We start from the raw sequence: 23,855 nt of genomic DNA, 5'->3' as shown, positions 1-23,855 counted from the left end.
TAAATTTATTTAGGAGATTACAGGAAATATTAAGTTTTTATGATTTTTGTTTTTAATAAATCCATGATACACTTGTAATTCTTTCTCTTAGGGAAAGGGGGAAAATGGAAGAAACTATGTTCAAAAGATGGAAGAAAATGGGACAACTTTTAGTCTTTCTAGCTTGACTTGCTTGCTGGCACCTGAACAAATAGCTGGGCTCCTATGACGCCTTCATACTCTCCTCCTCTGTCTGCCTACACCTACCCATCCTTCCAGGTATGGGCTCACCCTCTCCTTGGTGCTCCCTCCAAATTCAACCCAAGAATCCCCCACACTTGGGAAGTTCCAGGAGATTTACTGTTCCACTCCACTATCCAGTACTTAGCAGAGATCACTTTGAACCCTGTTAACATTGTGTGTGTGTGTGTGTGTGTGTGTGTGTGTGTGTGGTCAAAGGCAAGGGCCATTTCTTTTATTTTTTCATCTTCCCTCGTGCAACTAGTGTTTACAACCAACATAGGTTTAATAAACATCTGTAAAATACACTATGCCCCAGTGTTTCCAACAGAAAGCCAAAGGCAAACTGCCACTGAATAATCTCAAAAGAACACTGGAGAAAATGGTGGATGTTTCTAGAGCCCCTGGAATATAAATTTGCATTTGTATATCTTCCATCTTCAAGGGAATTCATGAACATTATTTCATTTCATCTCATTAGGGTGATGGGATTTGTTCTTGATGAATCTGTAGCACTACAGCTACTCATCATCATTCCATTACGGCTACATGTTTATAGATTTTCCCCTTTATTACTCATTTTATTTTTTCCATCAAGTATATTTCACATATGAGATAGTAATTACCAGGTTTTCTACTCCTTACACTTAAAGTTTGCCAATTTTTTAATCATAAAAAAGTGCCTATTATTGAAAATCTTGAAAAGAGAAAACACTGTAAAGGAAGTAAAAATCACCTGTCATCAGTTATAACAATAGTTCTGTATAGGTATATACATTTTAAAGGAAATTATGACAATTATATATGGTTTTGTGCCTTGATTCCCCTCAGTCTATGAGCCTTCTTCCATATCCTTAAATATTAATCAACAACATTATTCTTAATGGCTACCTAGATTTCCATCACATAATTGAAAAATAGTTTACTTAATCTCCTTATCTTTTAAAAGGCATACGACTGAGACTTCTAATTGCCTTCCTAATAACTGTTCTTTGCTAACGGAACACTCATTTTAATCAGGGCACACCACTCTGAGTTAAAAACGATACGGACTGTGTCCTGAGTTCCAGCCAGTGAGTTACAGTAAGTGGGTGGCGGCTCTTTAAAGAGGCCAACGTGGTAGCGCATGCGCTCTGACTTGGTACCGCCTCCTGCCTAGAGCTCAGATGCAGCAGCTATCGTGAGACCACAAGGAGACGAGCAGCACGGTGAGAAGAGCTTCATGGAATGATGGAAACTTGCAGTGGAACCTTTCCATCCTGAGCCTGACTGCCCTGCTCCCTGCTCGGATGAAGAAAAATAAAACTCCTCACTCATGTAAACCACCCTGGGAGTATCTCTGTAGTCCACAGCTAAAAGCCAGGAAATAGTAGGTGTTCACTGACTCTCTTCTGTCTTCATTATCTATATAAGGAACCAAGACTTCATATGACCTCCCAGAATTTCGGAGGTCCTCCAGTCCTTGTGAGACAGCAGTCCTAGGCAGGACAGCTGTGGGACCTCTCTTCCTGTCAATGAGAACGGTCCCAACAGCTAGACCAACTGCTGCCCCGACTCAAGAACCTCAGAGAATGGTAGGGGTCTGAATTTCACTTCACTGTCAGTGCTTCTACAATCCGAGCTCAAAGTAACCACGAAATCTGCCCCTGGCTGACTCAGGTAACTCCCATAAAAGAATTCCAAAATTATAAACCGCTGGGCTGCTTGGCACATTCTTCCATGTGGAACACAGCCGGGTGGGAGCGGCAGATACCTGAAACCTGGGGCAGCCCCTGAGCTCTGGGTCCCTTTCTCAGCAGGGAGATCTGATTTGGTTCTGAGCTCAGCTCTGCAAGGCCTTGGATCCAGTGGAAGCCTTCAGTATACTCAGGCACAGCCCCTAAAGGAAGCCCGGAGTATGTGACTGTGCACACATCCTGCCAACAGCCAGGTCTTCTACTCATACAGCTGGCGGGTGAAGCCTCAGTGCAGTTTCTGTTAGTCAAGAAACTGAAGCGGCAGTTGCCAAAAGAAGAGCTGCTTCTCTGATGAACAAGTCTTCTACCCATAAATGGCACATAAAGTACTATAAAGCCCCAATGCAGCCAAAAACTCAAAAATTCATTGGACTGCCGCCTTACGTCAGGTTTAACAAGAAGTCAGTGATTTGATATTCCTGCTTAAAACGTACAAGTCAAGTTTCCAATCTTGGGAAGAGCAGAAGACTGAAGACACGGCTTTGCTGTCAGGAAATACAACCTGCCTAGCCTGGGGGTTGGACCGCAACAGCCAGGCCTTTGCAGCTGTACAGCTGAGGGGTCTGTGCAGAACCTGTGAGGCTCATCCACACCTAGGTGATCTGACAACTGGATTAATTTTGAAAATAAGCTTATTTTTCTGTCCTAAAGGGAAACATGAGCCAAAAGACCCATTAATCTAGGATCCTGGTTACTTGGTTTTACCGTAATTTATAAGACAGTTTTTCTACCCAACAACTGAAAGACTATCTTTATCTCAGCTTTGCTGTTACACTAAAAAAGAAGTGTACTCATGCAACTGCAAAGTCTGTGGCCTAAAGCAAGTCTTCCAAATAACCAGGGTCATGGGCTGGGGATTTAGCTCAGTGGTTCCAGAGCCTGACTTGCAAGCACAAGGATCTGAGTTCAATCCCTAGTACCAAAAAAACACAAAACAAAAAAACCCCAAAAAACAAAAAATCTAATAACTGGGTTCAAATATTTCACTGTGACAAAACAGACAGAAGAATCTAACAGAAGCAAATTTTACTATTCTTCGTGGGTTTCAATTTCTTCAGTGAAAGGCTTGAGATCCTCGGCTTGCTTCAGAAGCAGAACAGAGTAAATCAATAGTTGGAGTTTGTTCTCTCTTAGTTTAAGGAAAGCTATGAGCTCCTATAACAAGGGAGAGCTGGAGGTGGACAGGAAGTTCATGAGATGCTGGCCACAGATCAGTGCTGCCACAGCCTACCCTGGTCAGCCCATCATCCCCAGCCCCCCAGCCACTTCCTCCTCACAAGGCACTGCCCACCGGAGAGTTTTGTTAACCAAATGCTTGGGGGTTTCTGTATATTTATATTACCTCCCTTTCTCTCCTGTTCTACCAGGGCATGGTGGAAAAAAAGTTATGATAAACTTTAATAAAAACAAAATTAAAATGATTAAACCTTTCATATCCTTTAGAGATAATCTCTCGTCTGCTGGCTGGTCAAATCTGGAAGAAAACAAATGCAAACCATAGCTTGCTGCTGCTTTTCAATTTTTTTCCCCCCTAAAGAAACAAACAGAAAAAGCTGCCTGTGGCCAGATTTTTAAAATAAATTAAATTTGTCCTCACACACGGCAGCCAGGTGTGGTTGAAACATTCTTTCCAAATATTCATGATATGTACCAAAATCCTTCTCTCCTGGGGCCTTTCCATGCAAGAGACACAAAGGCACAAGGACCCTCGGTGGGAATTCACGGAGTCAGTTCAAAATAGCTATTGAAAAAGAATCACTGTTTCCCAATTAGCCCTGTAACTGTGCCGTAGAGAAGGACTAGAAGCCCTCCCCCTACCACATAGCCTCCAAAAAAACCCCAAAACAAAAAGCCAGGCTACACTCTTGATTAAAGAAAAGCCCAGAGAAAACACTACAGCACGGCACAAATCTCCCTGGTCTTACGTGTTCTAAGGAACTCTTCAGATCCGCCTGGGGTCTGGGCACATGTCCACAGAGAATGGAACGGCCGCGGAATTAGATCAGGCTGTCTGTCAAAGACCAGCTAGACACGGAAGTCGGAGGTGGCTCATCAGCTTTCAGTATGGGATAATGACCTCTGGTCACGAAGCACTGGGGACACCAAGAGAACAAAGGTGTTGAAGGCACTGTGCTTTTTTTGGATTAAAGGATCGAATAATGAGATGAAATCCTTGTCCTCAAAATGAACATCACCATCTTATACCCCTAAATATTCTGCCAAAGAAACCACGCATCCAATGGGGGAGCGGGTGTCTTAATGCACATCAGATGTCGTAGCACGTCCCTGTGTCTCTCGTCTTTCATGTCTGGTATTTTCACTGTGGTGGAGATGAGTCATCCTCAGGCAAAAGGACAAAAGTCCTCCCTGTGCTGCACACTTGGGCGGTGTCACCCAGCATGGATTCTCTCTGTGGAACAAAACTGCCATCCCCGGAGCTGAGTGGAGAGGCCCACAGAGCTGCACTGGTGAAGACAGACCTCCTCCTTCTGTCCAGGGTCGACCTCAATTCCCTCCCTCATGCAGCTGCCCTGCAACTCTAGGTTATGAGGAAGATGGCACATAGCGGCACCACCTCCCCTCTCTACCTGAGAGGCTTTTTATGGGGGAGGGGGAATCTCAGCTAACTCGTGCCTGAAGGACAGTGGACATGTAAGCCAGGCTGCCACAGTAACCCGAACAGGCTAAGTCACACTCCTGCCCTGCCCTGATCAGAGCCTTCTGGTCACTTCCAAGTATGAGCAAATTCCAAATGTTCTCACAGCCCGCCAGGGTCCAAGTGACAGGCCACCGGCTACATCTCCTAGCCGGCTCCTCCCCAGCCTCTGCCGGCCTTCCTGCTCCTCCAGCCAGCCCAGGGTCTGTGTGTGGGCTCCTCAGGCATGTGCTCTGCTGCCCTGCCTCCCGCTCAGCTCTGGTGTCAGCCCCCAAAGAGACGACTGCCGGCTTCCTTATATAAAACAGCTTCTGTCTGCCTGTGTCCCACCGGGCTGTGTGTTTATAGCACTGTGCACCTGGCACCCTACATTTATTTGGTGTTCACCTGCTTCCCAAAAAGAGGGATAACTCCAGACTTCTGGCTGGTTCCCCAGACCCTAAAGTGGCACCTAGCTATCCTGAAGACAGGGTCGATGTCCGTAAGACAAAAGAACTCTACTTCTGGACTCTGGTCACATTTTCCACAGCCAAAGTTCTTTCGCAGAGGAGCGAGTAAAGTCAAAAATCAATGACTTCCTCAACCTCAGAGCAGAACAGAACGGAGCAGGATGACCAGAGACTGGGACAGGCAGGGGCAGGGGGGACAGGAAGAGGTCAGATAAGGGACACAAAAACCTAAAGAGGAGGAAGTACCACTGGCTTTCAAAAACAATCTGCAGCACGTTAGGAACAAGTAGCAGAGTATGGATGTTCCCAGCACACAAAAATGATTCCCATTTGAGGAGATGGAAGTGCTTACTGCCCTGATTTAATTATACATTGTATTCAAGTATCAAATTACCATACCATACCCCATGAAGACATACAAATAATACGTTTCCACAATAAATAAATACATTGTCTACTTTCCCTTTCTTGACTTATCTTTACCTCTTTAGTTCCAAACTCTTCAGCATCTCCCTAGCCTCTGGAAACCTCGCTCTTGTATTTTCTTCTTCCTTTTACTGCCTACCATGTTCTCTTAATAATTAAAAGCCTATCATTCCAAAGTTCAGTAAATATCTGTTACAAAACCCCACTTATTAACACAAAAATGTCCAGAGTGGACTCCAGTCTGCACGGCTGGAGGCCAGACCATGTTTCTATCACATAAGCCTCTCACCAAGTTTCAGCAGTGGTGACAGACAGGCTGGATGCCACTCGAGGAAAGGCCCTGCCTGAGCCAGCCGGCCTGAAGCTGCTCCTTCCGTCCTGTGTGGTTTTCTACGCGTCTGGAATGAACTCACAATCATACGAGGGCTTCCGGTGTCAGGAACACCATGCGAACCATTTCCGATTCTCAGGGAGTCCGGGGCTTGCACTCGGATGCAGGCAGAGCCCCAAAGAAATGCTGTGTCATTCTTCACCTCAGTCTCAGGATTCCTAAGTTTCTACCCTGACAGATGTAGCAATGGATCTGATTGTTTCCTAGAGGTGAAGAACAGCATCTGTGGGGCCAAGTGCTACTGTCTCTTGCAGAGTACATAGCAAGGAGGAGGACCCATCTGGAGGAGCAATGCGCTCAGCCCCAGGCCTGTATTCCACGTCCTGCCTCCACCACCGCAGCAGCACCTCAAGTTTTCTGCTGTGAAGGAAATGGCCTTGCCTGCCCTGCCCTGCCCTGCCCAAGAGAGGCACCTGGAGATATGAAGCCCCTCTGGCAGCCGAACCAGGATAAAAATGTACCTTTTGGTAAAGAAAGCCCAACTGGAGGGCAGTTTTGATGCCTACATCCTGGCTTGAAGCTGGAAAAGACCAGCACTGGGACTGCGAAGCATACAACATCTCTATGGATGCAAGTGGGAGACAGGCCCCAAAGGGACACTATTCAGAGTTAAAATTTACACACTGATTTGGTGGTGCCTTAATATAATATCCAGCCTGGCGTACAGGATGCAGAATCTGGCAAACCAAGGGAAACTAAGTACTTCAGGTACTTTGAAGTAAACTTTAAACTTCAACTAAAACCCTTTGGATGGAAGCTCCATGACTTCATACTACCTATAATTCTGTTCTATTAACAGATCATTGAGTGGGACAAAGATCTTGGGGGCATTACCATAGTCAGAGCAAAAAACTAGGGCGAGCAAACACTGCACAAATCCCACATGTGCTGCTCAATCCTAGAAAGCACTGTGGGCAGCAAAGAGGAGACACTGTTTTCATAAATCCTCCCACATGAACCTGATACAGCTGGCCTGTTGGAGAAGCCTCAACAAGGGCAGATTTCACTGATGCTAAGACTGTCCAGTCTGAAAGGAACGAGAGGATTCCCACATTTACAGGGTTATCAGGCCCCCTGGATTTACCAGCACAGGCAGGTGAGGGGAGAGTCCTGCTCTGACCTGCTCTGTCCTAACAAGCTTCTCTGGGCAATTAAAGCTCCACTGGGAGCTTCCTTTCCAAGGAAGTCACTGCTTCTGCCTGGGCCATAACCCACCCTGAGAAGTGAGGCCTGAGCACAGAAAGCAAGGGAAGGCAGGCTGGAGCCTCATGGTCCCACTGGAGGCTGTGTCCAAGATCTTTGCCACCTCCCTCCACCTCTGCATCCATCTTTACCATTTACATTCCTGTCACCCAAGAGAAGGAAGACTACCTTTAGATATCAGAAAGTTTATGATAGAAATTAAATGTGCTCTTCCCAAATTCCCTCACTGAGGTCCTATTCTCCAGTAGCATATGACTGTATTTAGAGGTAGGGCCTTTCCAGACGTAATTAAATTAAAGGAGGCATTCGGGGTGGGCCCTAATAAAATCTGCACAAGGAGGATCAGAACATACAGTGATGCACAGGGGTGCTCACAATGGACAAAGGCCATGTGGGAAGTCAAGGGAAGGCTACCATCTGTGAGCCACAGAGGCGCCAGGAGAAACTAAATCCACAAACCTCCTCATCTCAAACTTTCAGCTCAAGAACTACAAGAAAACAAATTTCTTTTGTTCAAGCCATCAGTCTGTGTCACCTTATATGGCAGTTCTAGCAAACTAATTTAGTTTGGAAGGAAAAACTGAGGCCAGTGAAACAGTGAGAGAGAAAAATGAAGAAGCTTCTTCTTGACTGTAAGAAAATGACCATTTTGATCAAAATTTTGGATTAAGATGATAGGACTGTGCTAAGAAAATCACATCCTGTCAAATTTTTAATATTCTAATTAGAGCAGAGGTCAAGGACCTTTAAAAAGCAATAAATAGCTCCTTTCATTAGCACATGTATGAAAGGTCTCAAGACAGTCTTTAGGTGTAAAGCGATGAAAAAAAAAAAACCCTCTAACATGCACTCTGAAAAACACATTTCTACAAAGTCCTTTCAAAGTCCCCTCAAAACTGCTAATGGAAAAACGTTTTAAAAGGCAAAACCAAAATTAAGTGCCTACTTGAAGACATATTTTTCCCAAACTGAGCAAAGAATACAGAAGGAAAGAGGGAAAGGCCCACAAAGTCTTTGTCTAGGCCTGCAGAAATAGGTGGCTAGTAGGTTCTATACTTCTTTAAAACTCAAGTGAGGGCCAAGGATTTAGCTCAGTGATACCCGCACCTACCGCTTCTCAAGGGCAAGGTCCTGAATTCAAGCCCCAGTACGGCGGGGGTAAAACTCAAGTGAAAGAGTCTATGGAGAACACAGTCCAGTCCTCGCGTGAGCCTCTAGAAATGTGAGGGTTCCCCGCGAGGAGGAACATAGCACTGTCCGGCCCAACACTCCAGCCTGTTCCTAAACCCATTCCACCTACTGAGACTGCCATGTTCTACCCACATTGTGAGGCACTGGAATGCCGGCTAGTACGGCAGAGAAACTGAAGCTGGACTTTACTTAACTTTAACAGAGGATCCAGAGAAGCTCCTATGCGGCTTTCAAGGGACCCAGAAGTCCAGGGATCAGCAAAGTAAGAGCAGGCCTTCTACTGCTTCACGAGGGCACAAAACTTTCCACTGTCAGTGTTTGAAATAAAATCATTTGAAACTATAATTCTTATAATTGGGTCACAGTTTGAAGGGGGTTCCTTAACATCTATACGTCTGAGAAGAAACCTTTGAGCTATTTCTGTTAACAGAGAGATGCATGTTCTATTTCCTCCCGGCCCCCTACCAAGGCAGGGAACAAGTTTCATATAGGATCTAAGTAGCCCCAGAAATGATCCTTGGACATTCCCAAGTGCAAATTATTACTTCTCTTGAAATACATCTGAGGCAACGAACTCAGTATTAAACATAGAGGCTTGGACAGGGGGCATATGGGAGGGTCCGGCATGCATGACCGGACAGGAGAGGATGGCCGCTGATGCCCACTGCAGGTGTCGGCATTACAAGGGCCCTCCCCACTAATGAAACCCAGGCACAGAACCACCGACTTCCAAGCCACCAAAATGCCTCTCACCACTAACCATCCAAATTCACCTTAGGGTCAAGTTTTAAGCCTTCAAGTTTCTTAAATACCCCTTTCCAAAACTGCCTGGAATACTGCAAGATAAAGGCTTCACAGAGCAACACTTGCTGTGGTTCCACTGGAGGGTCCCTGTGTCCCTGAGGAGCCAACTAGGTCTGTGGCATGTGCAGATACTCAAAGGTACTTAAGAGAGGTTTGCCCCAGTGTTCAGGCCCCCCACACACAAAGTCTCTGCTAACCCCAGTAACCACCAAAAGGCACCTTTTTCTTTTTTTACTTCTTGCTGTCACTCTAGTAAGGAGCAGTCACAGTGCTATGTCTCTCAGAGTGGTCAGTGCTGAGTGGCCACGGGGGCACACACTGGTACTTATTCAAGGGGATAGCATGGAGGACATGTTGGAGGCCTGGCTAAGAACAACGCTACCTGGCAGGAAAGTATAGAGCTGCACTCCAGGGTGAGATACTGAAATAACTCAAAGCCCTGGGTAGCTTTGATCATCCCGTAACAGTAAGGCAACAATAAGAGAGGATCGGGCCGGGGATTTAGCTCAGCGGTTCGGTGGCCTGCCTTGCAAGCGCAAGGACCCGAGTTCAATCCCCGGTACCAAAACACATACAATAAGAGAGGATGAAGAATGAGAAGCATTATAACTACTGTCCTGGGCTACAACAGCCAGGACAACTTCTAAAGAGGGTAGCATCCTGCATGGTGCTTGTCTCTCTAAGTAGACAGAGGGAATGCATGTAGTCCCTCGATCCACTGCCCAGGCGACATCTTAGTGATGTCACATGCTCTCCAGAGAGACCCTTCTAGGCCAGCAGCATGGGGCAGCAAGGAAGCAGCACTCCACGAATGTCCACCTTCAACAGGCCAGATCATTAGCATATTTCGCAGAGAGCCAGCAGAAAAGTTTAATTGCCCTTAATTACCCAGTTCAAGAAGGATCCTGGATAATGGCCTTTAGATTTCTTGCCTGATATACATGTAAATTCCTTGACTCTGGCTTCGTTATATCCCTAACTTAGAGGCAAGAGTCTTTCCAAGATGGCTTTCCATAGGACTCTGACATTCCAGGGAAGGCTGGGCTGTCACTACAAAGGATTCTTGTGTGAGGAGTCAGACCTCCAGCTTTCACACTGCTCTGGTGTGCACAGTTGTATGTGCGCGTGCATGTGTGTGTGGTGCTGGGGGAGGGGCAGGGGGAGGGGAGGATTCTCTAGCACACACTTAGAGGAAGGACTGAGACAAGGAATATGTAATCAGAAGCCATCACAATTACAAATGTAAATGAACAGGCAATTGGCACTGACCTTTGTAGATTGTTAGAGGACTAATTAAGGCAAATCAAGAACTCTGTTCCAACAGAAAAACAAGACAGTGTACACCCTGAGAACTGCTCCCAGCCCCTCTATGTAGATGCACAATGCAAAAGAATCAGGCTGTAACCAAACCATGAATGCTGTACCTTGACAAATGGAAAACTACTTCCATGAACGAAAGACAGTCAAAGATTTACTTCTTGGCATATTGTTAGTGGTTTTGCTAAACATCTCTATCAAGAAGCACAGCCCTTATGTGAGTTCTTGCCATGTGCCTGACATTCTTTGATTCCATATAGATTCCTACCAATAAAACAGCCACATACACCAGGTACAAACTCTTTGCTTAGCATGGTTATTTTTAAAGATGTAAAGGAAATGGTTTTCAAAGAAAAGTAAAAAAAATCAAGCCATATGTTATGCTATAAACTCCACTTTTCATTGAACATTGTATTCTCCTTTCATGTTGATCCATAATGATATCTGTATCTACATGGCAAAGCATCTTTCTAAAAAGCACTCATAAATTTACCATTCTTGTCTAGGTAATATGCTTAAAATGGATAAAGCCCCATTTCCTCCATTCCTCCATAAATGCTTAAAACTTCAATCACCCCAATTCTTTTGGTGCATGTTCACATTTAATTTCTGAAGTTTCCTATACTTTAGCCCCATTCTTTCCCACAGCCTTGTCAAGAAGACATAAAGTAAAAAAGAAAAAGAAGATTCACAGCTGTGCTAGTTTCACAAAAAGAAAACTTCAGAACTGGCCGCAACATATTTTTGTACTATGAGAAAAATTATACTGAAATTGCATATAATTTAGCTATTTATATATATAAAAAAAGATACACTATGTGCTTAGATGGCAGCCTTTTGCCAATTCTGAAAAACAAAAATAAAACCAAATGGGATAGCTGAAAAATATGAGTTTTCTTATCCTCTTAAGATACTCGAGTTAAACAAAGCTCCCTGAAACTGGACTGAACAAAACAGATCCTCTAAGTAAAGCCTGTGTTTAAGTCAGAGTTGTCACTAAAACCATGTCACCCCGATGAGTTGTGTGTATCTCCCGAACCCAACATTCATTACCTTGAAAGGCACAGATGTGTTAGTCAAAGGAGATGCCAGCTTTTGCTCCAAGCAAAATAGTCAAACTCTGAATGGCCACAGCATCTGTAAACCGACTACCTGAAGTGTCTTAGGCGGTGGACTAGCCAGTGTGTCCAATATGGTGGACAGCAGACATCAGCTGTGTCGCCCAACTCATAAAAGACCTGTACACAGTAGGCCCTCATAGAATCTTCATTTTAACTACATTCATGCAAAGTTTGGAGATCTACGTCTACAGGAAAGAAAAAGCAGTAAGGCAAGAGGAGTAAGAGAAAAGACAAGAGGAGGAAAGCCAATAGCAGAAACACAAAGAGTCTCTTGTATTTCTCCAAATCCAGGGCATGATACAGTGAAAGTAACTACAATTTCAGCCAGGAGCCAGAAATGCCTTTTTTAATAGGCAAACAGAGAAGCTGATCCTACACATGACCTTCTTATATGACAGCTTTCTGTCTTTCTGGAGCTTCTGGTCAGCTAAGGGGAAGTGGACAGCTGATGCCAGCAACTGAGAGAGATTTCCCACTGTCCCAGCCCACAGGTGGCCCCATACCTGCATGCAGGGAGGGAGGGATGAAACACAAAGAACACATCCCAACAAAGAGGCAACTTCATCTTGTAGGAAAAACATTCAAATTAATAAGCAAAATTCCATGCAGAAATTTTGAAAATGCTAGGATGAGGACCGAATAAAGGCTTCATCCTTCCTCACAGATAGGCATTTTCAAGTTATTTTAATACTTTTGGCACTTTTTGTTTTGTTTTTGCAGTTCCGAGGATCGATTCCAGGGTCAGGTGCATGCTAGGCAAGTGCTCTACTACCCTCCAAGTCTTTTTTAAAACAGGAAGACCAATCATGCCTGTGTGCATGCATATGTCTACCGTGGAGACAGAGTGGAAGGAGGAAACAGGCTAACATCAGCACAGGCGGGACCTGGGCTGCCTGCTGACCTAAGAGGGTCAGTCCACTCTAAGCAGGACCACACAGAGGGCTGAGGGGGCTGCCTACATGCGCACAGCCAGCAGCCAAGCACTGCCCATCTGGTGCAGGGCAGGAGCCTCTGGTTACAAGTCTACAACTACAGGCAACAGATCTCAATCCTGGCCATGACCAGAAAGCTCTTGAGGACAGAGGAGACCTCCATAAGATCCTCTATTTCAACTCCTTCCTCCAGACCAACAGGTTCATGCAGTTTTGACAGGCTAAGCGGTGAGCTTGACTGGCTGGCAAGCAGGTGAGTTAAGACAGGTAAAATTGGGACAGATGTTTTTGTCATCTACAGGTCAGAGTTCATTCAACTGGCCCTAGCAAGGGAGCTCTTGTTACCTTCCAAAGGTTTTAGAAGACAGGGGTATGAGGCCCAGGGCTCGGAAAGAGGGGAAGAAATGATTTCTGAGGGCTCTTAAATAAAACTTTGTGGTGTCTAGTCAAGAGAGGACAAAAGGAAAGGAAGAAAGGAGACAGATTGCTATTGTCACTGAACTTGATGACAGGATGCCGGGGTCACAAACTCTGGACAGCACAGCCTCGGGGTCAGGGTAGGCGGGGCACTACAAGGAACTCGGAGCCTTCTCAGGGCTTCAAGTGCCACACGAAGGACGCTTCCAGATGGAGGATCACATCCTGATCCTTCTGCTAAAGTGTCGAGAACCAGGAGTACTTTACAAAGTCTGTGTTTACGAACTCGAAGCTGATGATCTTAAATGTCAGGCCTGCAATATCCCTGTTCTTGAAGACATTCTATCCCCTTTTTAAGAGCCAATCCCTGGGGACAGGGAGGATATGTTTTAAGATGTATTTTCCTCACAGGGATTTCTAAAACAGAACCAAGTTCCTGTTAATGTCAGCATGAATATTACCTAATAATCTGTCCCTCTGTCGTCAGTGGAGTACAAATTTCAGTGGGTTGTGAGTGAGAGGGGGCCAAAGACAATATAACAGGATTTGGAAATGCAGAGAGGAAGCCACCTATCTCCACTGAAGTCATTCAGACATCTGGGGGAAGGGGGCTGACGTGCACTAAATGAGAGCGAGTCACAAGGCGGTGAAGCAGGAAAGCAATTCCAAAGTGGACTGCACAAGCAGCAGCATCACATGGTAAAACAGGGAACTGCTTGTCCCAGTCCATAGGCCTGGGTGATGTGGCAGCTGTACGCTATTTAGTTCGAGGCACCTCGTTAATAAGAAGGGAATTCTGAGCAGCGTGAAAGAAAGAACTGAGGGGTGAAAGGGACCAGCTTTTAACAGAAGAGTAAAACAATGACCAAAAAAAAAGAAAAAACACAAACAAGGAGAGATGGGTCTATGTGTATATCAGTAGAAGACAGGAGAATCCTGTGAAACGACTCAGCAGCAGATTCATGAGAAGCAAGACAAACGGAGGCCAAAGTACTAAAGTGGGGAACAGGGTTCCCCACAGCCAGGTGGCACGATAATCTCAGGCTTTGAGGACAGACGAGAGTCTGTGGGTGCCTGGCCCCGCTGTGCCCCCGAGGACACTCACAAAGGGCCGTATGTGACAGAGGCAGGAGCTGCAGAAGAGCCATGTAAAACACACAGGGAAGGACAGTCCTGCAGTGACCTAGAAGTGACGAAAATTAGCCCGCTCCCCATCAGCACTTTTCTGAAGAGACGATTTGTACTGACTGTCAGGAGGACGTACTGCCATGATGTGAAACCTCAACTACTCCTGCGGGGAGAGAAATTCCTAAATGGTCGTGGACCCTGTCCTGGGGGGACTGCAGTTTCATTTCTATGGAGCAGACAGCCACAGAGGAGCCAGACAGCATGGACAGGAGCTGGTGGGCAGAGGGCTCCGGAAGGGTCGAAAGGAACAGAGACACCTCCAGGAGGAACAGAAACGGATGGAAAAGCTGACAGCACAGACACTCGGAGACTAGGAAACATCGACTCTGGCAGAGTAAGGTGAGCCATGAATTAATCATAGGTACCTAGAAAACCAGGGAAAACAAAAAGTTGTACAAGAAGGTAAATGAAATTATAAAACTCTACATGGCTCAGCTGTGATTAATATTTATAGAGTTATAATAATGAAAACACTGAATATTAATAGATCCCCAAATTATTATTTCACCGCAGTGGAGGACAGAAAGAGGAAAGGATGGAATGTGGAGGGGGTTGGGGAGCGTGGGGAGGCAGAGGCATGCGTGAGGTGCAGTCTCTGCTGGTGCATGTGTTTCTCGTGCTTGTGAGGTGTGTGAATGTGCACGGGGTGTGGGGGCACAGTGTCTATTGGTGGATGTATGCATGGAGTGCTAGCCTTACGTCTGTGAAGGGCCCGAGGGCAGACAGGACACTCAGGGCTGTGGTGTCTACGTGTCTGTGCTGTGTACGTGGGATACAGAGGATGGGGTCACAGTGCTTGTGAGGTATGTGGGAGGTATGTGTGTGCACAGAATGTGTCTGGGCACCACGTCTGCCTGGGGAAGAGATGTGTTTAAGGCGCAGAAGGTAAGGGGTGTGATGTGCCGCCCGTGTGTGCAGGGAGGGTGGGAGAGGAGGAGGACAGTGTGTGTGCGGTTGGCGTCCGTGTGAGCTTGTGGATGGGACGGCGTGAGTGGGCAGGCTGAGAACGTTTACAGAACAGCATGCTCGTGAAGTCCTCATCCTCTGGGGTAGAAAGCCAAGAGATGTCTAAACTTAAAAATAATCAAGATCGCATCTCGGCGTTTTGGCCAAGATCAAGTGAAGACTAACCAAGAAATGAGCAGAAGAAATGAGAAATCAGGAAGTCAGTCACAAAGGAAATATCTAAAAGTTGAGAGCCCTGAAGAATGAGATAGGGCAAAGTTGTGTCATTTTAAAAAATAAAGTTGATAAAACCTTTTTACCTCTAAGACTAGAAACATGGATGATTTGGTAGCATTGAGATCAGAGCCTCACACGCTCACAATGGCTCAGTGGCAAGAATGTGCTGCGGGGTTGAGAAGTGACCTTGGGGCTGGACCAGCCAGGTCACTAGACAAAGTGCAATCAGAAGGAAAAGGAGGCCTGCTCGGCAGTCATGAGCTCAGGGTCCAAGGGAGGGAGCCTGGGGAACTGACTGAGGGCATCTGACAACACCTGGAGATCGAAGCGTCAAGAGGCTGGGGGCTGAGGACCAGGGCCTGACGCCCAGTGACACTGGCATGTGCATCGGGCTGAGGACCAACAGCCTGGGATGGACAGGACAACTGTCAAGGACAACAAGAGTAGAGATAAACAAGTGCAAAAAGCCAGCGGGAAGGAGTTGCCAGAAGGAACCAGGCAGCCCTTGCAAATACCACTGAAATAAAGGACGAGGACCAGCGCACAGCCACTGAGCTGAGCAGATAGCAGGCCACTGGTCCCCTTCGTGAAGTTGTTTGGGGACAGGGGCAGCAGGCAACAGTAGGCTGAAGTGTGGACTACAGGTGTGGACTACAGATGAGTGATACAGGAGGGTCTTCCAGTGGGGATCCAGGATTAGGGGAGGGCTTTTACACGATGTTTTTAAAGTGCCAAGTGTCTGTCTTGTGCTTCCAAGTTAAGACCAGGAACTCCAAGGTTGCAAAAGAAAAAGAGGGGAGGAGAAAGATGATTCTACCAAATGGATTGCCAATGGGAATCAGAGTTACAAAGAGAAAGAGAGGAGAAAAGGTGACCGAGATGAGAAGGCAGGAGGGAAGGAGCAACCCAGCAACTTTCACCAGAAAGTCTTGATTCTGTCAGGCAGCAAGAAGCCTGGGCTCAGAGGACAAGCATCTCTCTCAAATGCAATTAAGGTTTTTATAACAAGTTCTAGGCTTGACCCTCCCTGAAGTCCACTTTTACAGGCCAGAGTTTGAGGCCACAAACTGTCTAATCTTAATACTAAACAAGGCACACAACTTAGCCTCTGCTGGATCAGAATGTACAGTAACGGAATCCAGAGTACGCACTGGAGGAACGCGAGGGTAGGAGACAGGTCATCTGTGGGCCCATCCCCAGGCAGGGGCTTGTGCCTTCCTTATGGCTCAGCACAGCCCTGAAGCAGAGCAGTACTAAAGTGCTTTAAAAAAAAAAAGCACTACGACCTTCCAGAGCACAACGGCCACCTGGGAGGCCAGTGATGGACATGTCTTCCTCCAACAGAAGCCTTCAGGAGGCCGCGTGGAGGCTGGCGTCCGGGACCTCCCCCGCCTGCCACACCCGTGGAAGTCTCACCTGGGTCAGTCGAGGGACACCTGCGGATGGTGAAGATCTGCCCCAGGTCCTCGTCCTCTTCCGGAAGGCCTTTCTGCAGCCGCTGCAGCTTGCGGAGGCTCTCGCTGCGCTGGTGCTTCATGGAGCGCACGTGCTGGATGAGGTTGAGCTTGGCCTTGGTGGAGTAGTTGCACAGGACGCAGTGGTAGTAGCAGCTCTCGCCCTCCACGCCACTCTCATGCTGCTGCAGGTGCTATGGGGACAAAGGAGAGGGACGTGCCCTGTGTCAGCCACTGGAATCCTGACAGTGCCATGACCCACCCTGACTGCTTGTGGACAGAGGCAAGCCACCGGGGGGCACAATGGGACATCCAAAAGCGACGGTGGCTGATGATAAGCTTCCTTAGAGCGGGTGTTTTCATTTCCCCCAATCCCCTTCTCTAGCAGCTCTTTGAAGACAAGCAGCAAGGGGTGATTTACATTCCTGTCTCCCCGAAAGGCACATTCCTGGGTGTCTTTCTCGAGTACTGGTAACACTGCTCATCAGCGAGACCCCAGTTTCTTTCACTTGTCAAAGCCTCCTGCTTTACCTAGACTGGGGGTCAGCAAATGGCAGCCTTTCTGCCAAATCCAACCCACTGCCTGTTACTGTAAGTAAAGTTTTACTGGAACACAGCCATGTCCACTGATTTACATAAAATTTATGGCTGCTTTTGAGGCATCAGAGTTGAACAGTTGTGACAGAGACAGCATGGTCTAAAGCCTAAAATAGTCTCCAGTCCTTTACAGACAGAGCCAGCCAAGCCCCACTTTGGTGACAGCCAGTGGTCACCCCACCTGTATAGCACCCTGAGTCTACAACACAGCCAAAGCCAAAGCCACCATCTGGGCCTTCCATAGGAAGGACCAACTCAAGGTTTTGTTTCTACAACTAGTCTGTTGGGAGAATCCAAAATCAGACTTTCCCGTAGATTAAACAATGACAAATACCTTTCTCCAGACTAGGTCCCTATCATTGGTTCAGAGAAACCGTGATCATCACTGATCAGCATCACTGGTCATCTGGTGTGTCCTATGGCCATAATGACATTCCGTGTGCAGCAGACATGGTGCCAAATCTGAATCACGCAAGCCTGAGAGCCAGCAGGAAGCAGGCACACACAGGATTAAAGTTGAAGACGCAAGAAAAGTTGCTGTCACAGAAAGTCAGCAGACCCCACATTTCTGTGCTTAAGAGAATTAAAGATCACTCAAGAGCAAATTGACAACATTTTGGTGCCTCTAAGGAATTTGATGAAAGCTATGGACCATTTCTTCCAACAGTCAGGGAAGTGACACACTCTGTCATTCCAAATGACCCAGGGGAAGGGAAGGAGCTTTCCTGACTGTGCCTGAAGCAGGGAAAACCCCCAGGCTTAGAGGACTCAGCCAAGGTAACCAGCTAGTGGGAAAGAAGCAGAAGCTAGGGCTCACCTCCCCGCACCGTGTACCCAGCATCCTTCTGCAGGATGGAATTCAGATAATGAGTGACTCTTGTCCTTTCTTTTCTCCTCGCCACCCCACCTCCGTGCCAGTCACCCAAGTGTGGCCTGAGGATTGAGGCCAAGAACACAGAGGGTCCCTCACCTCCTTTCTGGCCCACAGAGGCCCCGCTGGTTGTCCACGCCTTTACAATGGTCACAGCTCCTGCGAGGCTTTCTCCCTTGCCCAGCCTATCGTACAAGGTGCTGAGAAGCCAGAGCAGTTGGAATGTTCTGCACTTCAAGCGAGACTGTCCTCAGGAGCGTTTCTTATCGGGTGACACTGCACTGAGGTTCACACGCCACATGCCCATATCCTACCTGTGCTCAAAAAGCCTGAAAACCCCAGAGACACATGTGCACTTCATTGGAAGAAGAAACAGGAATGCATCAATTAGGTGCAACAGAAAATTCACCAGGGGGCTTGAACTGGCCAACGTGTTCCTAAAGAAACTGCCCACCTGCAGGTGTGGATGCAAAGGATTTCACAGGCACCCAGGGAGAACAATCCCGGTCGCCCAAATGGGTGACTCAACACCTGCAAGTGCTTGGAAGCAGACAGATAAAATCCTTACAAGTAACAGCTGTCCTAATACAGTTTCACAACCAGGAGCCAGAGGAACCAGTGAGACCTCAACATTAAATGTTAGAGAAACTGCAACTGACAATAAAAAGCTATTTTTTCTGGAAATAAATTTGAGCTTTTTTACGGTTCACCTTCAGTGTTCCTCCTCAGAGACAATGCTCCCTACAGAGGACTTGGGAGGATGGGGTGCACCAAGACACTCTGTTCTGAGGCCACGCCCTGGGAGGAGGGGATCAGGCTAGACAGATGTGAAGCAAAGGATCAGCTTGCCCTAGGACATGCTCCTCTGCTTCTCCATGAGGCCACTCACAAGGCAAAAGCCCCAGCAGGACACTCCTGTGGTCTTGGGACTGGGAGCAGGAAAGAGATGCAAGAGTCAAGATCTCTTGTTCTTGGCCTAATAAGACCAAAAGAATTATGTGTATTAAAGTTTTGACTGAAACAAGTGAATAAAAGCAAACGGAAAAATAACGAGTCCAAAGCAAGATGTTTTATCAAGGGATTTTGGTTGTGTCATAAACTATGAAAGCACAGCAAGAGTCACTAAAGTCTCACTTCCAAGCCTCCATTACCTCCCTAGGAAACAGGATTTCCTTGCAATAAGGCATGGAATTTTAAACATGAAATTGTAACATGGGTGCAAGGGTTGTATTCCAAATGGCTGGGGTTTCCAATCTCTGAGCCAGAAGAGAGGGATAACATAGCCAAAAAGAAGTGAATGGGAATTGAGATGTCAAACGTCTTTTGTTCTCAAATCCATAGGCTCTTGGGTGACAGGGCTGTATAAATCCCGCAATGAAATAAACATACTTAAGAACTCCTGCTTTTTTAAAAAAAAAAATTGATATGAGGATATGCCAAAACCACTCTACTTTCAAGCTCATGCTGGTAAGCGCAGTCTCTTGGACCACCACAAATCCATCCTTCCTTCCTTCCTTTCTTTCGAGAGTCATTCTAGTAAAAGTAATGGTCATACACTACAAATCATGGACAAAAGAAGGAAAAGAAACTAGGAAACCAGAGCCATGATCTCTCCCACTGATGCTGGTACAGGAAACATCCAAGGTCATCTCTCAGCAACTTACATGAAAGCTTAATTTAAACTGCCAAGACTGTTCTGCTCTCCAACTTCATTTTTCCAGACACTAAAAAAACTTCTAAGATAAACTACACCTTGGTTTCTAAGAAATACTGGCTTAGAACGGTTGTATCTCACCCCCAATTCCTATTTACAACCTGAATCTACAGATGCCTACCCGTGTGACAAATCCCGCTCTTGTTCCTTCTTGGCTGTCCAAGATGGAGTAAAGAGGACCCAGGGCCAGCAGCAGGGCCCTGACTTCCGTACCCTTCTCCATTTCCCAGCCCCAAGGGAGTCCATCTCTGGAGCCTGCTGGCCAGACCTGTCTCATCGCCCAGTAGCACAGACCTCCCCCTAGAACCCCACGCTGCGAACCTGCCTGACATGAAGCTGCAGGGAGGCTGGGAAGACGACTCCACGGGGCAAGTCAGCCAGCCAAGGACATGCCTTCCCTAACCAAAGAGCAGAGATGTTTTCATCTGGAGAAGGGAGAATAATTTGTTCCTGACCCAGCTAATTAGAATACCCTCAATTGGGATCACAATGTATTTAATTAAATTCACTGTAATATATGAAGAATCCACCAAGGCACAAATCCCAGCGGCATACTCAATAACGGAGTTGCCTCCTTTCAGAGTTCTTGCTCTCTTGGCCAGGCAGGTAATTTTTCTCCCACACACATCCTGAATTCCCTGATGCCAGGCCTCTGTTGCAGGGCTCTCTCATCAGGAAGAGGGGACCCAGGTTTGTTTCACTTTTTCCACCTTACTCTGTGATTCTTCTCTCTCTCCTGTCAGGTCGGCAGTGTGGTTAGGAGACAAAACAAAACAACAACTTCAGCTGTGGTGAGTGCGGCACTGCGGAGTCACCCAGGGCCCATGGGAGGCTGGGTGCAGAGTCCCCCGGGTGGGGCTTATTTTGGTTCAGTTCTAAGTGTCTGCAACACACTAGAGCTCATGTGTGCGCCTGTGCTCCTCTTGTTCTTCACAGCCATTTATGTTCTAAAATGCTCATGGCAGCCAGCTGGAAGATGACTCTCCTGTGCTTCCGACGTGGAATCAGCTGAGGTTCCACATCTGTCTCTGCGATGTCCCTTTTGGGTCTGGTTCACAGGGAGGAACCCAGAAAAAAACATCACAAACCTCCCTACAGTCAGAGGCACTCTGACGGCGAGCTTGGCACGTAAAGTGAGTGCAAAAAGCAAATTAATAATTAAAGTAGAAAGGAAGGAACAGAGGCCAGGCTGCTCGGCTTCATGGGATTCTACCCCATTAATATGTTGGGCTCGTTCACCCTGACCAAATACTGCAAGTCAAAGAGGGCTCTTGTTAGAAAATAATTCATCGTGAAAATCAAAAAAATGTGTTCCTGTTACTTGTTTCCCAGGAAAACTAACCAACTTCTGTCAGAGAACATTGATTTGTATAAATCTGGAGGGGCCCAGGCTCCCTCCTCTTCCCCAACACTAGGAAACTTCTAACATCTGGCTCTTCATGCATGGAATGCAAATATTGATCAGGTTTTGCTGGGGATTTAGCTCAGTGGTTCCGCGCCTGCCTTGCAAGCACAAGGAAGGACCCAAGTTCGATCCCCGGTACCAAAAAAAAAAAGATCTGGAACCTATAATTTTAGCTGGGGATTTAGCTCAGTGGTTCAGTGTCTGCCTTACAAGCACAAGGACCCAAGTTCCATCCCCGGTACCAAAAAAAAAAGATCTGGAACAAATATTGATCAGGTTTTGACATGGCCGCCCCTTTAAAGCAGAAGGAGACGAAGCACATTCTGCCACAAGCATGCACACACCTGTGATTCACAGAAGACGCTTCCTCGGGAACTAACACCTGTTGCCATCAACACCCCCTCACTCACCCTCTCCCAGGCACCCACGATGTAACGCTGTTCTGAGAGCAAATGAAAATGGCAAAGCTCTTTGACGTGGGGAGGCTGCTTCCCTCTCAGCAAATGGGAACCCTGGGAGATACCAGGAGAAATCCCGACTACAGGATGTCCTGAGGCTCCTCAGAAACCTGTGGCGCTCTGAAGGGCAGCCAGGCAAAGGCAGGCAGCAGGGCCTGTGACTCTTCTCAGGCCACAAACCTGGAAGTCCCACAAGAGAAGGGGGCCACTGACAGGGCGCCCCCACTAGAGGGAAAGACTGCCAACCAGAGCATGGCATGGGTTTCGGGCTCGCTCTTTGGGGAGAGGGTATAAAATATTACCAACAAATCCAGTGAGAAGGGACTGGGGAAAGCTGGAGATTCCCCAACACCCCTGGACTGAGGAAGTGGTAAGTGGGCAGTCATTCACCACTGTAGGCATGCACATGATTTACTCTGCAGCCCCTACACAAACTTCTGTATTCTCTTATCACATCCTTGGAGGAATCCAAAGCTCAATGAGGCTATGTGATTGCCCCAAGGTGTCCCAGAGGGCTAGAGAGTCAGGACTGGAATCTGGGCTTCGACTCCCAAGTCCACTGCCTTAAAACTGCTACAGTGACAAGGCAGGGGCCTGCTGGGACAGGCATTCACCTTGGTCCAGGTATTCACCTTGAATGCCTAAAAAAAAAAGAATCTTTTCAGATGTAATGCAACCAGGGGTGAGGGTAGTTAATTTTTTAATCAGTGAGCTTCAGTTAGTTTCAGATTTAATGTCACATTTTTAGGAAGATGTGTGAAAGGTCAACCTAAATATATATGTATTTTCTATTTAATCTTGGCTTTTCATCTACTCCTGCCCTTGTCCTTGGCACATGCTAATTTAGTCCTATTTCACTGTAGGAGTTCTGCAGACACCATAAGATATAAGCCCTAACCATGATTTACAAGAAAAAGTCCAAAGGAAGTAAAAATGCTCCCTAGATCAATCCACTTGGGTGGCTCTGCCCTATTTCTGGTTTCTAGGCCAGGCTCCTCACACCCTGGAATGAGCCACATTCCTTCCTACTCAGTACCTGAGCTCCAGGGCCAGAGCTGAGACTACCACTCCTACGTGAATGACACTGCCTGATTCAAAACTCACCATATTGGTGGCCCTGAGCCACACAGTAAATCCTAGAAGGAAAATAACAGTCTAAGTGCGAAACCCTCTCTAGCCTGAACCTGCCTTGGCTCTGAATTTTTTCTGGAAAAATGCAACTATGAACCCTTGGGGAATGTTATGCTTTAGCCTAACAGAGTTCATTTCTCCCTGTGAGGAAAACCCTGAAAAGGAGTGTGGAGTCACTGTCTGTACTTGGGAAAAAGTTTATGGCACATTCAGGTCCCGCCCGGGGACAAGCACAGTGAGGGCTGGTTTCTACCAAGGTTGAGTCACTGTCTACAGAGCTCAGAAGCCCAAAGTGGGCGGGTGGACCACTCTCCAGAAGCAAGCTAAAGCTTCCAGGATCTGAAATGACCCACTTCACCAGGACAGTGACGGCGACTTTGTCCACTCATCAAGATGCATTTCTTCCCTAGCACTACTCTCTGGCCCTCACAAAGTCAGCCCCCAAACAAAAACAGGGGCCATTAACGTACACAGGATGCTAGTGGTACCCGTTCCACTCTGGGTCAAACTGTTGTCAATCACGGTGGCCTAAGGTGTACTGGATGAAGACAGCCAGGCAGAAAACCCTCACTCTGACTCTCTGGACGTACTCTCTTGGGCAAGTCATACACAATGCAGAGCCTCAGCTCCCTCACAGTCAAAACTGGTGCAGCAACAGAACCTCCTAATGGCACTGCTGGGAAGATTCAATGGAGCGACGGAGTCATTCGTACAAAATGCCTAACACAGAACACCCGATACACAGCTATCCTGTATCATAAATGAGGCTGTTTTTATTACCTGTTATTTTTCAAATTAGTAAGCCCACAAGATAGAAATGAGCGTTAATGAAGCATACCTATTTGACTTTTCCCTTCTTACAGCTGGTCCCCATCCCTCCCAGATCCCCAAAAGGAAGCCCTGAGGGATAGTAAAGAAACTGTGATATATAGACGGTTATGGTGGCCATAATCCCAGCAGTCAGGAGGCTGAGGCAGGAGGATTGCTGTGAGT

General features: G+C 46.9%; 1 protein-coding gene across 1 annotated transcript in view; it reads right to left on the bottom strand.

Annotated features, from left to right (window-relative positions):
• Positions 1 to 23,855, bottom strand: part of Zfhx3 (zinc finger homeobox 3) — a 234,412-nt gene that overhangs the window by 82,155 nt on the left and 128,402 nt on the right. The window contains exon 6 of the mRNA XM_033757937.1: positions 16,649 to 16,880. Within this exon, the coding sequence (XP_033613828.1) occupies positions 16,649 to 16,880 (232 nt within the window). The remainder of the gene's footprint in view (positions 1 to 16,648; positions 16,881 to 23,855) is intronic.

This window comes from Fukomys damarensis, unplaced genomic scaffold, assembly GCF_012274545.1.
Source record: "Fukomys damarensis isolate Sample0158 unplaced genomic scaffold, DMR_v1.0_HiC HiC_scaffold_32, whole genome shotgun sequence".
Lineage (NCBI taxonomy): Eukaryota > Metazoa > Chordata > Mammalia > Rodentia > Bathyergidae > Fukomys > Fukomys damarensis.
Note: the sequence above shows the minus strand (reverse complement) of the source record. Positions and strands in the feature narration are given on the sequence as shown.